The 16,594-nt window shown below is 52.5% G+C and overlaps 1 protein-coding gene across 1 annotated transcript; it reads left to right on the top strand.

The window, feature by feature from the left end:
• The first annotated feature begins 2,115 nt into the window (after positions 1-2,115).
• On the top strand, positions 2,116-7,177 carry Pitx1 (paired like homeodomain 1). Its single transcript, XM_051172250.1, has 3 exons — positions 2,116-2,412; positions 4,486-4,718; positions 6,440-7,177. Exons 1-3 carry the CDS (start codon positions 2,244-2,246, stop codon positions 6,980-6,982), a joined length of 945 nt encoding a protein of 314 aa, XP_051028207.1. The 5' UTR covers positions 2,116-2,243; the 3' UTR covers positions 6,983-7,177.
• Positions 7,178-16,594: the final 9,417 nt, after the last annotated feature.

Genomic DNA, 16,594 nt, shown 5'->3' with positions numbered 1-16,594 from the left:
ACAGCACCTCCATGGCTCCTTGAAAAAGACACATTTGCTGCTGCAGAGTATTAAGCCTCTGAGAAGTGAGGTAAAAAGTGGAGTTGAGGGAACTTCTGAGCAGCCACACGTTCCCCATGCACTGCTTCCCCTGGTCAAGCTAATTTCAACCTCCACCTGCAAGGAGAAATCAAGAGTCCCCGAGCCTAATGCAACTCCCTGGGAAGCATCCTTCCTCCATCTTTGCCCAGAGTCTGCCTCCTGCAGTCTAACAGTGAGAACGCCCATGCTCTAAGGAGCTGGGCATCTTGGAGAGAGGCCAAAGGAGTGAGAGACAGTACTGGCCCCACTCTGCAAGTCTGCCCTTACCCCCCACCCCAAATTCTCACCAAGGAACCCAGCCTGGGGCCCTACTTCCCTCTGGTGGTGAAGAAAGCAGGAGGAGAATAAAGACAGAGCCTTGTGTGTCCCCCACCACTAACACACCTGTACAGCCAGCCCAAGTCAATGACTTCAGGAGAGAAAGATGCCCTGGGCCCTGGGCCGAGGGAATATGGAAGAGCTTCTCCCTCAGCTTCAGTCCCACCTACCAGGGCTCCCACCCCATGATTGTCTGGTTCAGGGATGAGATCTGCAGGTGAGGCTCAGAGACAGCCTGGGGGTCCTCCAGTGGCTGGAGAAGCAGGTCAGGGCCACCTCAGTTGGGACCTGTTTAACTCAAGACGCTGAGGTCCGTGGGACAGTTTACATTGTTGGGTAAAATCCTTGGGCAAACCTCGCAGAAGCTTGAGAATCTAAGGAGAGGACCACGCTTGGGAGCCTAGACGGTAAAGTCTTTGCTTGGGGCCCGGTGGGGAATGGAGCTACAGTTTCCTGTCACCACCTAGAAGACTCTGCTCAAGAATCCAAAGGCTCCCTGGGATCCCAGCCCGGGATTGTGAGACAGCAGTCACCTGGCCTAGGTTGAAGCCCTGGGAATTCAGAAACTAGGCCCCACGTGCTAAAGCAAAGTTATCCTAAAGGAGGGCAGAGGCTGGTAAGGCCTGCCCTGTGGCTGCCAAAGACCTGATCATTGGAGGTGCAAAAAACAAAGAGGGAGGTGGGAAAGGCAATGGGCCTAGCTGGGCTCTTGGGGTCTCCAGGCCCACTCACCACGGCCTAGAACCGACAGAAACGTTTCGTCTGATTAGAAGCCACCATTTCTACCCCAATCCCGGAAAATTGACTGCGGTGCAGAGAAAGGCCTGAGAGCAGCCTTAGGGGAGAGTGTCCAAACTAATTAGAAGACAGCATCCGGGGCCCATTAGAGCTCGCAGGCTGCTGTCACTCAGCCGGCCCGAGTTCCTGGGAGAAGAGACTTGGGAAGGAGGGGCCGACGGCCCCTCAAGGACGCTGCTGGGAGCAGCGGGAGCCCGGAACCGGCCCCTGGCTCGGCCCCCACCCAGGCGCTGCTGGCTCAGAGGCACCGGCACAGAGCGATCCTGCTCCGCGAACCTTCACCCATGCTAGGTTGTTCTCGCCAGCCGCTGGGGACTTCGAGGCAGCCCAGACAGAAGTTGACTCTCAGCGAAACAAGTCATTTGGGGCCCCAAGGTGGGCACCAGCCGCGCGGAACTTGCCAGCCAGATGCGTTTCTTTTGTGTGGCCGAGGGAGAAATCGGTGTGTCACCGGGAAAGGAGGGAGAGGCGCGGTGAGGCCGCGGAGCGGAGGGGGGGGGGGGTGAGGCGGCGGGAAGGTGGCTGCAGAGGGGGAGGGCGCGGGCGAGGCCGGGAGGGAGGGAAAGAAGGAGGGAGGGTGGCGGAGAGGGCGCGGCGCGGGCGGCTCGGGGCTGGATTCCGCCCGCGCTCGCTTGCTCGCGCCCTCCCCCCTTCTCTCCCAGCCCCCTCCTACCGAGGCCCACCCCACCCACCACCCCTGGCGCAGGGACTGCTGGAACCTGGCGGCGCGCGCTGTCGTTTTCAGACAGACTCTGAGGGCTCCGTCCCGAGCCTTAGAAACCGGCCTCGAATCCGGACTGGGGCCCGGGCCAGCCGGGAGGCTGAGGCCGGAGCGGCGGGAGCGCGTGGCGAAGCCCGGAGCCCCGAGCCCGGCCACGCAGCCCGCAGCCTCGGTCGATGGAGCGCCAGCGGCGTCGCTGTGGGCGTGGGCAGCCCTGGGGGGCAGCCGCTTAGGCGCCCCGCTCTTATCCCCAACAGGTCGCAGCCCGGGCGGCCGGGCGCTCCCAATCCGGGCCCCTGGAGCGCCCGTTGCGGTCCCCACCTCCATGGACGCCTTCAAGGGTGGTATGAGCCTGGAGAGGTTACCGGAGGGGCTGCGGCCACCTCCACCGCCGCCGCATGACATGGGGCCCAGCTTCCACCTGGCCCGAGCCACGGACCCCCGGGAGCCGCTGGAGAACTCAGCTAGCGAGTCGTCCGACACCGATCTGCCAGGTAAGCGCGGTTCACTAAGGGGTGCACCCAGCTTCCGCGCGCACTGTGCAGCTTGGCGCTCAGCCGGGTCCCCCTGCGTCTCGGCAGTCAGGAGCTTTCTTTTTCTCAGTCTCGACCTGACCGTGAACGCGGAAATTTACACACACGCTCCCACGCACACGCGGAGCCACTTCCAAGCAGTCCCCACACTCCTAGCCCGGAGTGGGACTGATAGCCCCTCTGGAGCAGGAGAAGATAGCATATCCGCGAGAGAAAAAAAGTTAAGTTTTCCCTAACTGGTCGCTGAGGAGCCGCTGGGGCGCAGGGCGAGAAGCAGATGAAGAAGGGAGTGGAGGTGACGGCTAGACAAAGTGCCCAAAGAGACTGAGCAGGGCTGACACCTTGACAGACTTGGAGAAGCAGGCCGAGGAAAGGATCCTAAAAAGGGGGTGGGAGCACCGCACAGACCCGAAGTGAGGGGTCAGCGAAAGCCAGCCTGCCTGACTCTCGCCAGAGCCAGCAGATCCCGACCCACGTGGACTCCCTCGCTCCGAGCTACCAGGGGTCCAGCCAAGGCGGGTTCTCGGCCTTGACTCCACAAACTCCATGCCGCCTCTTTTTTTTTTTTTTTTTTTTTAAACCCAACAGCTTCTGCTGGGCAGGCGACTGGGTGGCTTCGCGCGGCGTGTCCCTTTCCAGGCCCCTTCTGTCTGGGAGCCGCTGGTCGCATGCGGGGGTCCTAACCCCGAGTGGCCGGCCCGTGGAGCTCAGGGCTGCCCGCTGTCCCATGGCCCTACGCTATTCCACAACCACTTAATCTGTATTTGTTTCTGTTTTGCATCTCTAAGTAACTTTCCCGGAGCTGCTGTTTTGCTTGGTTAGAAAACAAAGCTTTGACTGTACTTTTGTTTTCAAAAGTTTTAAGCGTGGTGTTCGTTTTTTAAAAAACTATAATTATAGATTGATTTTCAAATCAAATCTACCGAGATAAATTAACAATTTTAACTGTATGTTTTCCTTGAAACAATCCACTAGGCGTATTTCTCTAAAATTTAAAATACCTACATGCTGCATGATACTTGGAGATATTTTTAAAAGTCAATCCAAAATGGCGCGTTTCTCTGAGATTTTTCTCAAAATCCATCTGTAGCTGTTTTGCTTTGTGAATTTAAATCGTCTAGCTGTAATTTATTTCTCTAGGCTTTGAAAAATATCTCTACCAGGGTGTTACTGTAAAGCAGTCTAAAACGTATCTGCAATAATACATGGATTTTTTTCCCCCCGGAGAAATGCCTATCAGACTGCAGTTTATACACATTTGGCTGTGTGTTTAGTTTAGGGGTGTGTTTGCAGGAACGTTTTTAACTTCTTGATTTACTTCTTGCTCTGGTTCTGTCTGCCTAGCTTTGAGGATTTGTGGGCATTTCTGTTTTTAGGTAGAGAGCTCTGAGCTTTTCTGGGCTTCTGTTTTGTTTTTTAATTCCTTTTCTTTATGTTTGAATGCTATTGACTGTGTGCATCTTCTGTGGCTTTAAAGAAACAGAGAGGCCCCAGGTCACTTAGACAGACAGAATCCGTCTGTCTAGGCTGCAGTTGGTGGGTTTTCTAGACCTTGGGACCCAAGGCCGTTAAGGCTGGGAACCCGGCTAAATTGCGCCTCTGACAGCCCTGGCAAGGACTCTTTCAGGCTCTTAGAGATCTGCTAGCTTCAGCTGCCAAGTTCTGATACTAGTTCAGAAAAGCAGAGGTGCTCTGCTCAGATTTAGAACTGCAAGAGTCTCCAAACACTGAGCGCTTTTGGGTGGTGATAGGAGCAACAGGGCCGCAGCCAGCGCACGCTGCAGGAGCAGGCCCTGCCTATCCGGGAACGCAGGCCCGACTGGGGCACCTGGGCCCTTTCCCGTGGCGCGCCAGACCTAAAGGTGCTTGCTGAGGACCGGCACCCGGCCCGCTCTTTCCAGTGGGGAACCGTTCGCAGGGCCCCTAGCTAGAAGGAGGGCAGCCACCACTAACCGCAGGAGTTTCGGTGGAGCCGGGACCCGTGTGCAATAGTGTTAGCCCGAGGTGACTCGCGCCCATTCCTACCTGCTGCAGACAAGGAGCGCGGCGGGGAAGCCAAGGGGCCCGAGGACGGTGGTGCGGGCAGCGCTGGCTGCGGCGCCGCAGAGGACCCAGCTAAGAAGAAGAAACAGCGGCGGCAACGCACTCACTTCACAAGCCAGCAGTTACAAGAGCTGGAGGCCACGTTCCAAAGGAACCGCTACCCGGACATGAGCATGAGAGAGGAGATCGCGGTGTGGACCAACCTCACTGAGCCGCGAGTGCGGGTGAGCGTGAGCGTGAGCGTGGGGCGCGTGTAGAGGGCTACTGTCTGGCCCTCAGTAACTTAGACTTAACTCCGACCTCGCGGACCTCCCCCTCTCTCTAGAGGAGACTCCACTTAAGGCCCCAGCCACCCGCGTCAGCTAGACCCCTGGGCTGCTACTTTTACCTGACCCGCAGGAGTTATTGCAGCCCCTGTCGGGACCCCCCTCTCCCTGCTCTTATGAACTCTGTCAGGTACGGAGTTACTTAGAGCCAGAGACTGCTGCTAAGCTACCTTTGAGCCTTCACCCCCTGGAAAACGAAAGGGAACGGCAGGTCGCTCCCGGCTGTCCCGGAGAGGCCTTAAAGGTGCTTGAGTGTGAAGGTTTCAAACTTCTCGGAGCTGTGGTCTCATTCTGAATTTACCTTCTCCAAACTGTTTTTGGAATACTCCTTTCCTGGCCAGTCAGCCTTTGCCCAATGTCCTTTCCCACTGTAGGTCTGGGGGCATGTGGAGTGGGGTCTATGGTTGGTAGTGTAAGGTCCCAGACCCAAAGCCACACTGTATTCTGGTACCTCCCACAGTTCCCAGCACACGCTACACTTTTCTTACAGTAGAAGTGAGGGACTCCTTTCTTCCCTGGGTGGGCAAATATTTCATCAGACTTTGGAAACACTTCTCAAGCCAGACCAAAGTCCCACCTGACCCACAGAGCCCCTGCCACAAGCCCAGCCCTCAGCCCGCCCCAGTGAGGTTGGTCTGACCCAAAGGGACCCTGTATGCAGACCCGAACTCTGTAATTCCAAGCTCGCTAATCCTCCCCCGTTTATGGGGTTGGGTAGATGGAATCAGGGCCTGGGAAAAGCTGGGGTACAAGGGGGCCAATGGTGGGAGGATAGGTGAGGTTAGGGAGAGCGTGGCTAGGGAGAGAAAAGTGGTTCTTACCAATTTTTTAGGCTAAAGGAGAGGTCTTGGAGATTAAAGAGAAACTAGTAAACTCACGGAAATTAAATATTTGCAGATAAACGTATTTGAAATATATTTAGGCAGCAGGAAAGAAATTATATATTCAAAGGAAGCGAAGGGGTTGGGCATTTAGAAAAAGAAAGGATCAACTACTTAAGAGAAACAGTGGAAGTTGGATAGTGAAAGAAGGGACAAACTAAATATTTAGAAAAGAATAAAAATGAGGACGCGAAATAAAGAAAAACAGACTGAAGCGGAGTCCAAAAGTGAACAAAAATTTACATTTTGGACAGGAGGAAAATTATTAAATATTGTAAACACAGATGAAAACAAAATATTTGAACAACGAAACTCGTCTGAAAAATCGAAAACAGTCGTTTTCAGGGAAGAAAACTACTTTTGTGTTTGAGGGAGAAGAGAAAGATTGAACTATTTAAAAGAGAGATGGTGCCCCCATTTAGAGGGGGGAGGCAAAGGGGGACAGGTTGAGCGTGAAAAAAAGGAAAACGAATATTTGTTCAAACAAAAGAGAATCCGAGTTAGGAAAAGAAAATAAATTTAACTTGGGGAAGAGGATAAAAAGCGGGGAAAGAGGGGAGGGCTCATATTTTCTGGAGACAAGAAAGGAACCATTTCGGGAAAACTCCGCAGGGGTCGAAGAAAGGGTGTTTGGAGAGGAGGCTGCTTAGGTTCAGGTGCCCGGAGTGGGTGGTGGTGGTGGTGAGGGCTGTTGCCGGCCACCGCTGCCCCGACACGTCTCCTATTCTCTTCCCCCAGGTCTGGTTCAAGAACCGGCGAGCTAAATGGCGCAAGCGGGAGCGGAACCAGCAGTTGGACCTGTGCAAGGGCGGCTACGTGCCGCAGTTCAGCGGCCTGGTGCAGCCCTACGAGGACGTGTATGCCGCCGGCTACTCCTACAACAACTGGGCCGCCAAGAGCTTGGCACCGGCTCCGCTGTCCACCAAGAGCTTCACCTTCTTCAACTCCATGAGCCCGCTATCCTCTCAGTCCATGTTCTCGGCCCCCAGCTCCATCTCTTCCATGACCATGCCGTCCAGCATGGGCCCGGGCGCCGTGCCCGGCATGCCCAACTCGGGCCTCAACAACATCAACAACCTCACTGGCTCCTCTCTCAACTCGGCCATGTCGCCCGGCGCCTGCCCCTACGGCACCCCCGCCTCGCCCTACAGCGTCTACCGGGACACGTGCAACTCGAGCCTTGCCAGCCTGCGGCTCAAATCCAAGCAGCACTCGTCGTTTGGCTATGGCGGCCTGCAGGGCCCGGCCTCGGGCCTCAACGCTTGCCAGTACAACAGCTGACCGCCCCGCCCGGTCCCCGGGGCCACCGGCCGGCCGGCAAGGTGAAGCGGGAGCGCGCTGAACACGCAGGGCGCTCGCCGCACCGCGGACCTCGCCTCTGCGCAGCCCCTTCCTCCCCACCCCGCCTTCAGGTTGGTTTTGTGTTCGCTTTTCCGGACCCCACTCTGCCCCCAAAGAATAAAAAGGAAAGAAAGAAAGCCAAGGGAGTGGGGGAGAAAGTAAAAAGACGTCGGAGAAAAATGCTGGGGGCGGCCAGTGGGGGGGTGAGTTGCAATTTCCCTGGCGATGGCGCAGGTCGGTGTGTTTGGCCCCATGGGCCCCAGCTGTCCACTCCACAGAGGGGACGCGGCGGGGGAAGCCAGCGCCGAGGCGGCAGGGAGAAAACACCCTGTTCGCTTGCATCTGGGCCGGAGCGCCTGCGCCGGTGAACTGAATGTAGGGGAGCAGCCTGGAGGGCCTGCGATCCACCGGTTCAAGAACCGAGGCACCCACTCCTAGTCGGCAGACCGCTCGGAGCGCCGATCGCTGTTGGAGCGCGCGCCTGGCTGGGAATGACAGCGTCCGCCAGGAAGCCGGTGTCAGTGCTGGATTAGCCCAGGCCCGGGGATGCCAGGAAGAGCCCAGCAGCCCTGCGCTCTAGAGCCACACACTTCGGGCCACTGAGCCGCAGCTGGCCGGGGCCAGTCGGCAGCAGGAGGGGAAGGGATCAGCTTTGAGTTCCCCAGCCCCAAGCTTAGCCGCCAGCCCGGCCCTCTGCTCCACTCTGGGTCCAGGAGGTGGCCCTCTGTCCCAGCGAACAGCCCCCTCCTCACCCCCGCCCCCCTCCCCGCCCGTGCAACAGTCGAGCCAAGAGAGCGGGGAAGGGGGGGGCCCGCAGCCCCAGGGCCCCTGCCCACTTTGCACACCCGCTCTCTGGCCCGCGCCCGTTTACAGCGTCCCTGTGTATGTCGGACTGACTGTATAGAATTATAAATCTGTCTATATCGACTTGTCCATGTACGTCTATTAAAAACATAGTTCGAGCGTGCTGAGCACCACAGAGCCCCGGCTGCTTCATTCAACTGTACAGGGAGGCCAGCGCACCTCCCTTGACCCTAGGGGTAGGAGGGAAGACTGACAGGGGCAGTAGGGATAGGGTTTTCCCACGCTATCCCTTACCTTCTCCTTCTCCCTCTCAGTTGACTTACTGGAGACCGCTTTCCCCGCTATACACTGAATTCTGCCAGTTTTCAGGCCTTGCCTGGTTGACCCTCAGATTCCCAGGGTGTTCTGAGGTGATCGCTGACCTAGATCATAGGAGGGGTGGATTGCACTCTCTGAGAACCATTTAGGGCTGAAGCCCCATCCCTTCATTCCACTTGGAGGCCAGCTTTGGGCACCGGATGTTCCAGAGTCTAGCCAGACTCTGCCTCTGCCTGTCCTCCCCAACTAGCTTCCACTCAGGGGCATTCGACTCTGCAGAGAAAGTGTCTGTCACCCAGGATTCACTTCTCACTTCTCTTCTATCTCAACTTATGGAGGCCGCTGTCTGTCTCTGACCCCCACCCCTGGGCTTTTGGAAACTACTGAACAAGACCAGCCTGTAAACTGCCTGTAAAATTCTGCTTCCCTTAAGTAAGTCACTTCTAATGGCAAAACAAAATGTTTGCAGCTGCTGCGGGGGAGGAAGGAGGGGCTCCTGCTCTGCTTTAGTATCACCTTGTGGTGAAGATTGGCACTGCCCTGGAGCTGGACTCAGGCAAGCCCTGGCTGGGATGGGCACAGCCACAGGATTAGTCACCAAGGAAGAGCAGTCTCAAAGCAGGTCATCGCCAACCTGGCTCTTTAGCGTATAGAACCCGGGCTCTTGGAAGCCAGGTGTAACCGGGCCAAGGTCGCACCACTATAATAGGCCTTGAGATTTGAAAGCCAGGTGTCTTTCCACTGATCTGCCCGCCTTCACATGAACCATGGAGAGGTCCTCCTTGGAGGACAGTTTAGCCTGAAGCTATGGGCCTTGCAGTATAGGCTTCTGCTATAGCCAGGCCCAGATACACAAGCTGGGGGAAATAGTAGGAGAGGGAAGATTGGGGCAGGGGGTTTCAGCCTACCCACCCCGCCCCCAACAGCAACAGTCCCCAGTTCCCTCTCTCACTCTGGAAATATAAACAAAATCACATCTGGATTCACAGAGTAGAGCCTCCCCTTGGCCCCATACATTTGCCATGCCCTGTGGGTTCTGGTCTCGGCTGAGGCCAGGAGGCTGGGGAGACCTAGGAGGCACAGCTGTAAGAAAGCGAGAAGCAGAGAGAAAATCCTGAAAGCCAGGCACAGGTGAGAGGGTGGAGAAGCAGCGTGCCTACGGGACCATTCAGCTGCAGATGGCGATGGTAGATGTCGTCCTATAATGACCCCTTCGTCGATTGATCATGAGCCCTGGCCAAAAGTGGGGGGGCACAGCATACAGCCTTTCCCTACTGCAGTGAACTCCAGGGGTCTAGGAAAGACTGTTGGGGGGGGGAGGGGGAACTTGTCCTGCCTGAGGGACATGGGGAGGGGGCATTCACCATTGACTGTGTTCCTGTTTTGGGTGCTATGGACTGGGTAGTGGAGAAGACATGGCCCATGCGCTCCCAGACAAGCAAACACATGTACGGTATAATTACAACGTGTGTTCTAGAAACACCAATGCTGTTGACAGGAAGAACTGGGAGTCCTGCCTTCAGCAGGGTGGTCAGGCAAGGATGTTCCGGGGCAGTGCCCTATGCTGTCTACACATCTCATTGTTGAATGCTTTTGCCTGCATGGAGCCCTGTAAGGAAGAGTCCTTCTTATCCCCGGTCCCTGATGAGGCCCTAAAGCTTAGGAAGATTGCCTCTCATGGCAGCAAGGCCCCGCTTTTTACCCTCTACGCTGGGCTGTCCCTTATCATCCACCAAAGGGCAACAGGAAGGCAATACAGATCTAGCCTCTTTCAAGAATCAGCCAAGTAGCTTTGCTGGTCCCTAGTCCTCACTGGGTGAGCACCAAAAAGCATTTGCAGCTTTGAAAGATCAGAAAGCAAGGACAGGACAGGATGGAGGCCAAGGCCAATAAAGGGAAGCTAGATCCGGGCATCACTGTGCCCGAGCCCTGGAGTGCAGGAGCCCAGCTACCTCTCAGACTGCATTGTCCGTTGGGATCACAGGCTTTCCAGAGCCCAGCTACCAGAATTGACTACAAGGGCAGAGGAGTCATCGGGTGGGCGGGGGCATCCTACAGGAGTCCAGTCCCTGAAGGAGGCCTAGTGTTACCCTTGAGCTCACCGTGCCTGAACCTGTCCCCTTCCCCATCCCAGATGAGATAGCGGAAGTCACCACAACAGAGGTAGGAGGGTTGATGACCTCTGCATTGGGGGCTTGTTACCTGGCCATAAGGACGCGTACATTTGTCTTTGAAAGTGTTTGGGTTCTGGCCTCACATCTGAGGTGTCTTGGGCAAGATGTTAACATCTCTGAGCCTCTCTTGCCTCTTCCATAAAAGGAAAGTTCACTCTCCCTTATTGTTTACAGAATCCTGAGAAACAATGTACGTGGAGGGGTTGGGGGATTCAGGGGTGGTGCTGGGTTTACAAAGCACTCAGTAGGTGGACAGTATTGATAGGATTAGCTAGTACTGCTGTCAGTCAATATCAGAGACACCAGTGGAGTGTCCAGACACAGGATGCCCCACCTCCCTATCCCCACTGGGCATGAAATAGTATGTGGGGGAGGGGGGAGAGGGCGTTGTTTTGCTTTCTTTTGTTTTAGAAGGATGCTGTTTTTTTGTTGTTTTTTTTTTTGTGTGTGTGGTTTTCTTTGGTTGGTTGGTTGTTTTTGTTTTGTTTTGTTTTGTTTTTATTTTTAAGGGTCCCACATAGCCCAGGTTGGCCTCAGACATATCATGAGGATGACTTGGAACTTCCGATGTTTTTGGCTCCTGAGTACTGGGATTAGAAGTGTGTGCTACCAGACCTGGTTTATGTAGTGCCAGGGACCAAACCCAGGGCTTCAGGCATTCTGGGTAAGCAGTCTACCAATTGAGCCATGTCCCTAGGCTGGGTTAGTTTCTTTATAGGGTCCCCCAGGGTCACTGGGTGCCATCTGAGTCACGACTGATAATTCTGCTGCTCACATTTGCCCTCCCTACCCCAGAAACCCTTCTAGACCTAGGTAATCCAACCTAGGTCTCAGGGGCGGGGATCCAGCTTCCCTGCCATCTTCCACAGGCTCCATCATGGTTCTGAGACACACAGAGGAACCAGGTCCAATCCCTGCCATCCACTAGTCTGCTGGGGAAGCATGAGCCACTGACTGCCTCCTCTGGGGACTCCTGGCAACCTGGAGTGAAGTTGCCTGAACACTTTCTGTTGGTGTGTTGCCCCACTCACTAACACTGGGCCCTCACTGAACGCCAGGCCTCACTACAAACACTTTACAAGAATCGCAGCACCTGTCAATCCTTTTTTTTTTTTCCATAGGAAGAGTCAGGAATCAGTAACTTCCCCAAGATAGGCCAACGAATAAGGTGTAGATTCAGACTTGAACTTGGGACCCCAGGTGAGGTTCTGCCCTGCTCACTGTTCTCTGCACTGACATGGTGTGACTCTCATTTGTCCTCGGGTGGGAAAAGAAACTAAAACGTTGACTAACTTCAGGAGGTTCTATTCCACTGGGCTCCAGGGCAGATCGAAAGGCCCTGAGCCCCGGGATTTGCTCTCCCCAGAGCAGAAAAGAACAAAGGACCTTGGAATACCAGCCCTGAAATCCAAGCGCTCCCCCTCACTGCCCCTCCCCAAATTGGTATTGCAGCTTCTTTCTTAGACGGGGCTCCCAATCTCTGCTCCAGAGAAGCTCTTCCATGGCCCCTACCCCAGGCAGGTCTGTCCCTGGTGCCCATCACCCAGCCTCTTTTCTACAATCTTGCCACTTCTGTTTTATCTTGCAAGAGTCTAGATGCTGTCTAACTGGTGACCATTAGCAGGTCTCCAGCTGCAGAATGACTGCGAAGCACCCGAGAGACCTCCAGGCCTGTGGAGGGGCTACAGTTCTGCCCGTGGAGGTAGAGGGCAGGGTGCTCTGCTGACTCAGACATGGCCCTGTGCACTTAACATTCTCTCGCTGTCTTTGTCTCTGTCTGTCTGTCTGTCTTCTCTCTCTCTCTCTCTCTCTCTCTGTGTGTGTGTGTGTGTGTGTGTGTGTGTGTGTGTGTGTATGTGTGTGTGTGTGTGTAATGGAGACAGGGAGGTCCCGGAAATCCATCTCTCCAGTTGCACACATCACAGCAGGACTTATTCAACTGGCTGACTACACAGTATGTGACCTTACCTGCTCGCATCACTGCCTCCTGCAGACGGGCACTGGCAGCTGGGCAAGTCACTGCAGTCCCAGAGAACAGCATTGGGACCTGAGTCACCCAGTCACAAACAGCAACATACAGTAAGGGCTCAATAAGTAATGCAGTATTTAAAAAACAAACAAACAAAAAAAAAAACTGAGAGGCTGCCTTCCTTCTCCCTCACACTGTACAATATATCTCAACATTTCTTCCTTCTCCTGCCCTGTCCCTGCCTCTCTATTGCCTCTTCCCCTCTTCCTCCTTCCATTCAAAACACACACACACACACACACACACACACACACACACACACACACACCAGGACAAGCAGCTTGGAAAAGCATATCTGAACAATAAAAAAGAAAAAGAAATGTATTAAAAATATAGGCAAGGGGCTCCAATAGCCATTTCTCTGAAGAATGTGATACAAATAGCCAGTAAAGGACAACAAAAGCTGCCCAAACCATTAGTCAGAGCGTTCGCATTAAAACCACCATAAGACATCACCTCACATCCATGAGGATGACTACTACCAAAACCAAAACCAGAACACATCAAATGCCATGAGGACAGGGAGAAGCTGGGATCTGTGTACATTCGTGCTGAGGATATGAGACCATCCAACTGCCAAGGGGTTAGTTTAGAACATGGCTGCTCTGGCAAAAGATCACATCCAAAGATCTTCTAGCTCTGTGTCGTCTGGCTGGAATACAAAAACTCCTTTAATCCAGGAGGCAGAGGCAAGACAGATCTGAGTTCATTGCAGCCTGGTACAGAGCAAATATCTGGTAAAGAAAAGCTTATAGGTCCAGGTGTGGTGGTACATGCCTTTAATCCCAAATGGAGGCAAAGTTAGATTGTAGAAGGAAGCACCTACGTTTGAAACTGATGTCTAATTGAGTGGCAGAAAAGATGATAAATCAGAGAAAATTTGACAGCATTGGATATGCCCAACTCTCACGAGAAGAGGGAGGAAAGGGAAGCTACCTAAGAGGAAATTTTACCAGGATAGAAATAGAGAGATGGGTTGCAGAGAGAGAACTCAGTGAAGACCGAATGAGCCAGAGAATGAGAAGGAGCCAGAAGATTAAAAGAGATTGTTGGAGTTACTTTGAGGCCAAGCAGAACAACTCAAAGACCAAGAGAGAAGCCAGATTAAGTGAGCTTGGAGAGGAGTTTGAGCCCAGAACAGCTAAGTTGAACCAGCCAGCCCAGAGCTCAATAAGACAAGTAAGGGTGAGCTTATTAAGAGGTAAGTCCCAACAGCCGAAGACATTCTAGGCCTAGGTTAAGTTTTACAGAGGCTAGAGGCTTCCAGGACTAGGCCTAGGTTAGCACACGGAGGCAGTAATCCTCCCAGACAATTATTGAAACGGGTGAATAAAGGTTCCTTTTACAAGGGGGTGGTAAGATGCTTCCTCAAAAACATTAAACCTCAAGGGCCAAGGAGATGGTTCAGTTGTCAAACGTGGAGGATCTGAATCCAATCTCCAGAACCCAAGGGAAAAAGCAGATCCCTGAGATCCTGTCTCAGAAAAACAAAGAGGATGGCTCCTGAAGAACACCTGGGGTTGACCTCTGACCTGCACCTATGCACATACACACACACACATACACACAACCTAAACATAGAAGTAACATATGACCCACTAGCTCCACTTGTGGGTATAGACTTCCAAAATTTGAAAGCAGGGATTCAAAGAACTATCTGTTCAGCCATGCTCACAGCAGTCACTGAAACATGTTCACAATAGGCAAAGCAGGAAGGAGAGACGGCCTATGCCCGTCGACAGTGAACGGCTAAACAGTGTACAGTACAAATGGAATGCTATGCAGCCTTTAAAAAGAAGGGGATTCTCACACACGGTCAGTGAAATCATCCAGATATGAGAAAACGAATATGATTCCACTTATTTGAGGTACCTAGAATAGGCAAGTTCATAGGACAGTGCCTTCCAGAGGCCGTAAAGTGCCAGAAATTACAGTGTCATAAGTGCTGAGTTTCAGATGAGAAGGTTGGGAGACAGGTAGTGGTAATGTTTGGCTGCCCAGCAATGTGAACATACTTATTGCCACTGACCTGAACCCACTAAAAAGATCAAAATGGTCAATTTTTTTTGTTTGTTTGTTTTCGAGACAGGGTTTCTCTGTAACCTTGGCTGTCCTAGACTTGCTTTGTAGACCAGGCTGGCCTCGAACTCACAGCAATCTGCCTGCCTCTGCCTCCCAAGTGCTGGGATTAAAGGTGTGCACCACCATGGCCAGCCAAAATGGTCAACTTTATGTTATGTATAGCTCACCATTTTTTTTCCCAAAAAGCATATCTATCTTTATACCCCTGCCTTTTCTAGAGAGGCATCCAAGATGTCTGGACCAGAATTCCCAGGGCCAAGTCCCCTTCCAGAGCTGGTCCTCCGATGGTTTCCAGTCCTATTCAGCTGGCAACCCCAGTGAGGCCCCAACAATAGGCTGCTCTGCACATAGTCCTCACCCCAGGTCTCCATCTGCCTGTGTGGTGTAGCAGTGGGAACCCATAACATTCCCTGAAGTGTCACCTATGAGCCAAGAGAAAGGGTGGAGGCCAAATTTGGCGTGGAAGTCAATGATCGGATTGCTACTGAGTTTTAAGATGCACTTCCTTGCAAGCAAGGTGAAACAACTGAACCCAGGGGACTGCGCGATGACCCAAAAGCACAGAGCTGTCTTATTGTTACACATACACAGGAATTTCAGTAACGCCTGCTACTTTTGGAAACTGAGAAATAAGGCTTTTCTCATTTGTCCTTTCTAAGTTTTGTTCTTTTTCCACACATGCAACTCTTTTATAACAATGAAATCAAAATACTATTTTAAAAGTTGAAAAACCTGTGGTCCATAGGCTAAAACTAAAGCAGTTAGTTGCTGGGCATGGTGGCTCACACATCAAATCCAGCACTCAGGAGGCAGAGGCAGATCTGAGTTCAAGGCCAGCCTGGTCTATATAGAATTCCAGGACAGCCCAGGCTACATAGTAAGACTTTGTCTCAAAACATAATAAAACAAATTGTACAGCGTTCCTTAAGACTCCTTCTCATTTCAGGCTAAGCAGTGTGTATTGTGATAGTTGTCAGGTAAATCTATATTAATGTTTTGCATAAAGCACATTTTTGTTTTTGTTTTTGTTTTTTTTTAAAAAAGCTTTTATTTTATTATATATACAATGTTCTGCCTGCATGTGAGCCAGCAGGCCAGAAGAGGGCACCAGATCTCATTATAGATGGTTGTGAGGCAGCTTGTGGTTGCTGGGAATTGAACTCAGGACCTTTGGAAGAACAGCCAGTACGCTTAACCTCTGAGCCATCTCTCCAGTCCACATTTTTGTTTTTAAATACAGACTTCTTTAAACAAAAAGTAGTAGATGCCAGGAGGTATTGAGAAAGAAGCATTTGTAATGACCCAGTTGCTGAAATGGAGTCCATCTCTCTCCTTTCTCAGTCAGCTCTATCCTACACACACACACACACACACACACACACACACACACACACACACACACACACACACACACACACACACACTTCAGTAGCCCTACCTGCCTATGCACACACACACACACACACACTTCAGTAGCCCTACTTGCTTATGTACACACAGACACACACACACACACACACACGCCTGCCAGCATGATCATGGAATCTTTATGAAAGGGGTCCAAATTACCAAGGTTTTACAACACTACTAAAAATAGCCAAGTTTCTTTAGCTTAATAAGTCCACCATTCCTAATTTTTCTGCCCAAGTAAACGGAATTGAAATATTCCAGAAATACATTTTTTACTGAATCAAGAAAGCTTGCCCTGACCTTCTTCCACATGCTCAGCTCCCGGCTTTCCCCTTGCCTACTTCTCCTCTCCACCATCCCAGATCCCCTTCTGTCCCCTGTCCCCACCCCCTTTACATCTCAGACACGGGAAAGTAACAGTCATTTGAACTTGGCATCCACGCAAAATGAGCCAATTTTTTTTAAAGTGTTGGTAATTTGTCCTGAAAAGGGATATAGGGAGTTAGACTGGAACAGCTTCGAAAAATGGGGTTTTATAAGTGGAAAATGGGGCCAAAGGAGGGGTGTGTGTGCTGTATTTCCCTTCTGTGCCTGGGACAGTGCAGCACACTCGAAAGTCACAGAGAACAGCATCATTATTGCTGTTATCACATTATAATATTATTAGCCATCATGATCAGACAAAGCTTATTAGTCCATTTAATTGAATCAAGCATTTAACGTCCCAGTGGCCTC

This window comes from Acomys russatus, chromosome 3, assembly GCF_903995435.1.
Source record: "Acomys russatus chromosome 3, mAcoRus1.1, whole genome shotgun sequence".
NCBI lineage: Eukaryota > Metazoa > Chordata > Mammalia > Rodentia > Muridae > Acomys > Acomys russatus.
The sequence above is the reverse complement of the archived record's forward strand: the minus strand, read 5'-3'. Positions and strand labels throughout refer to the sequence as shown.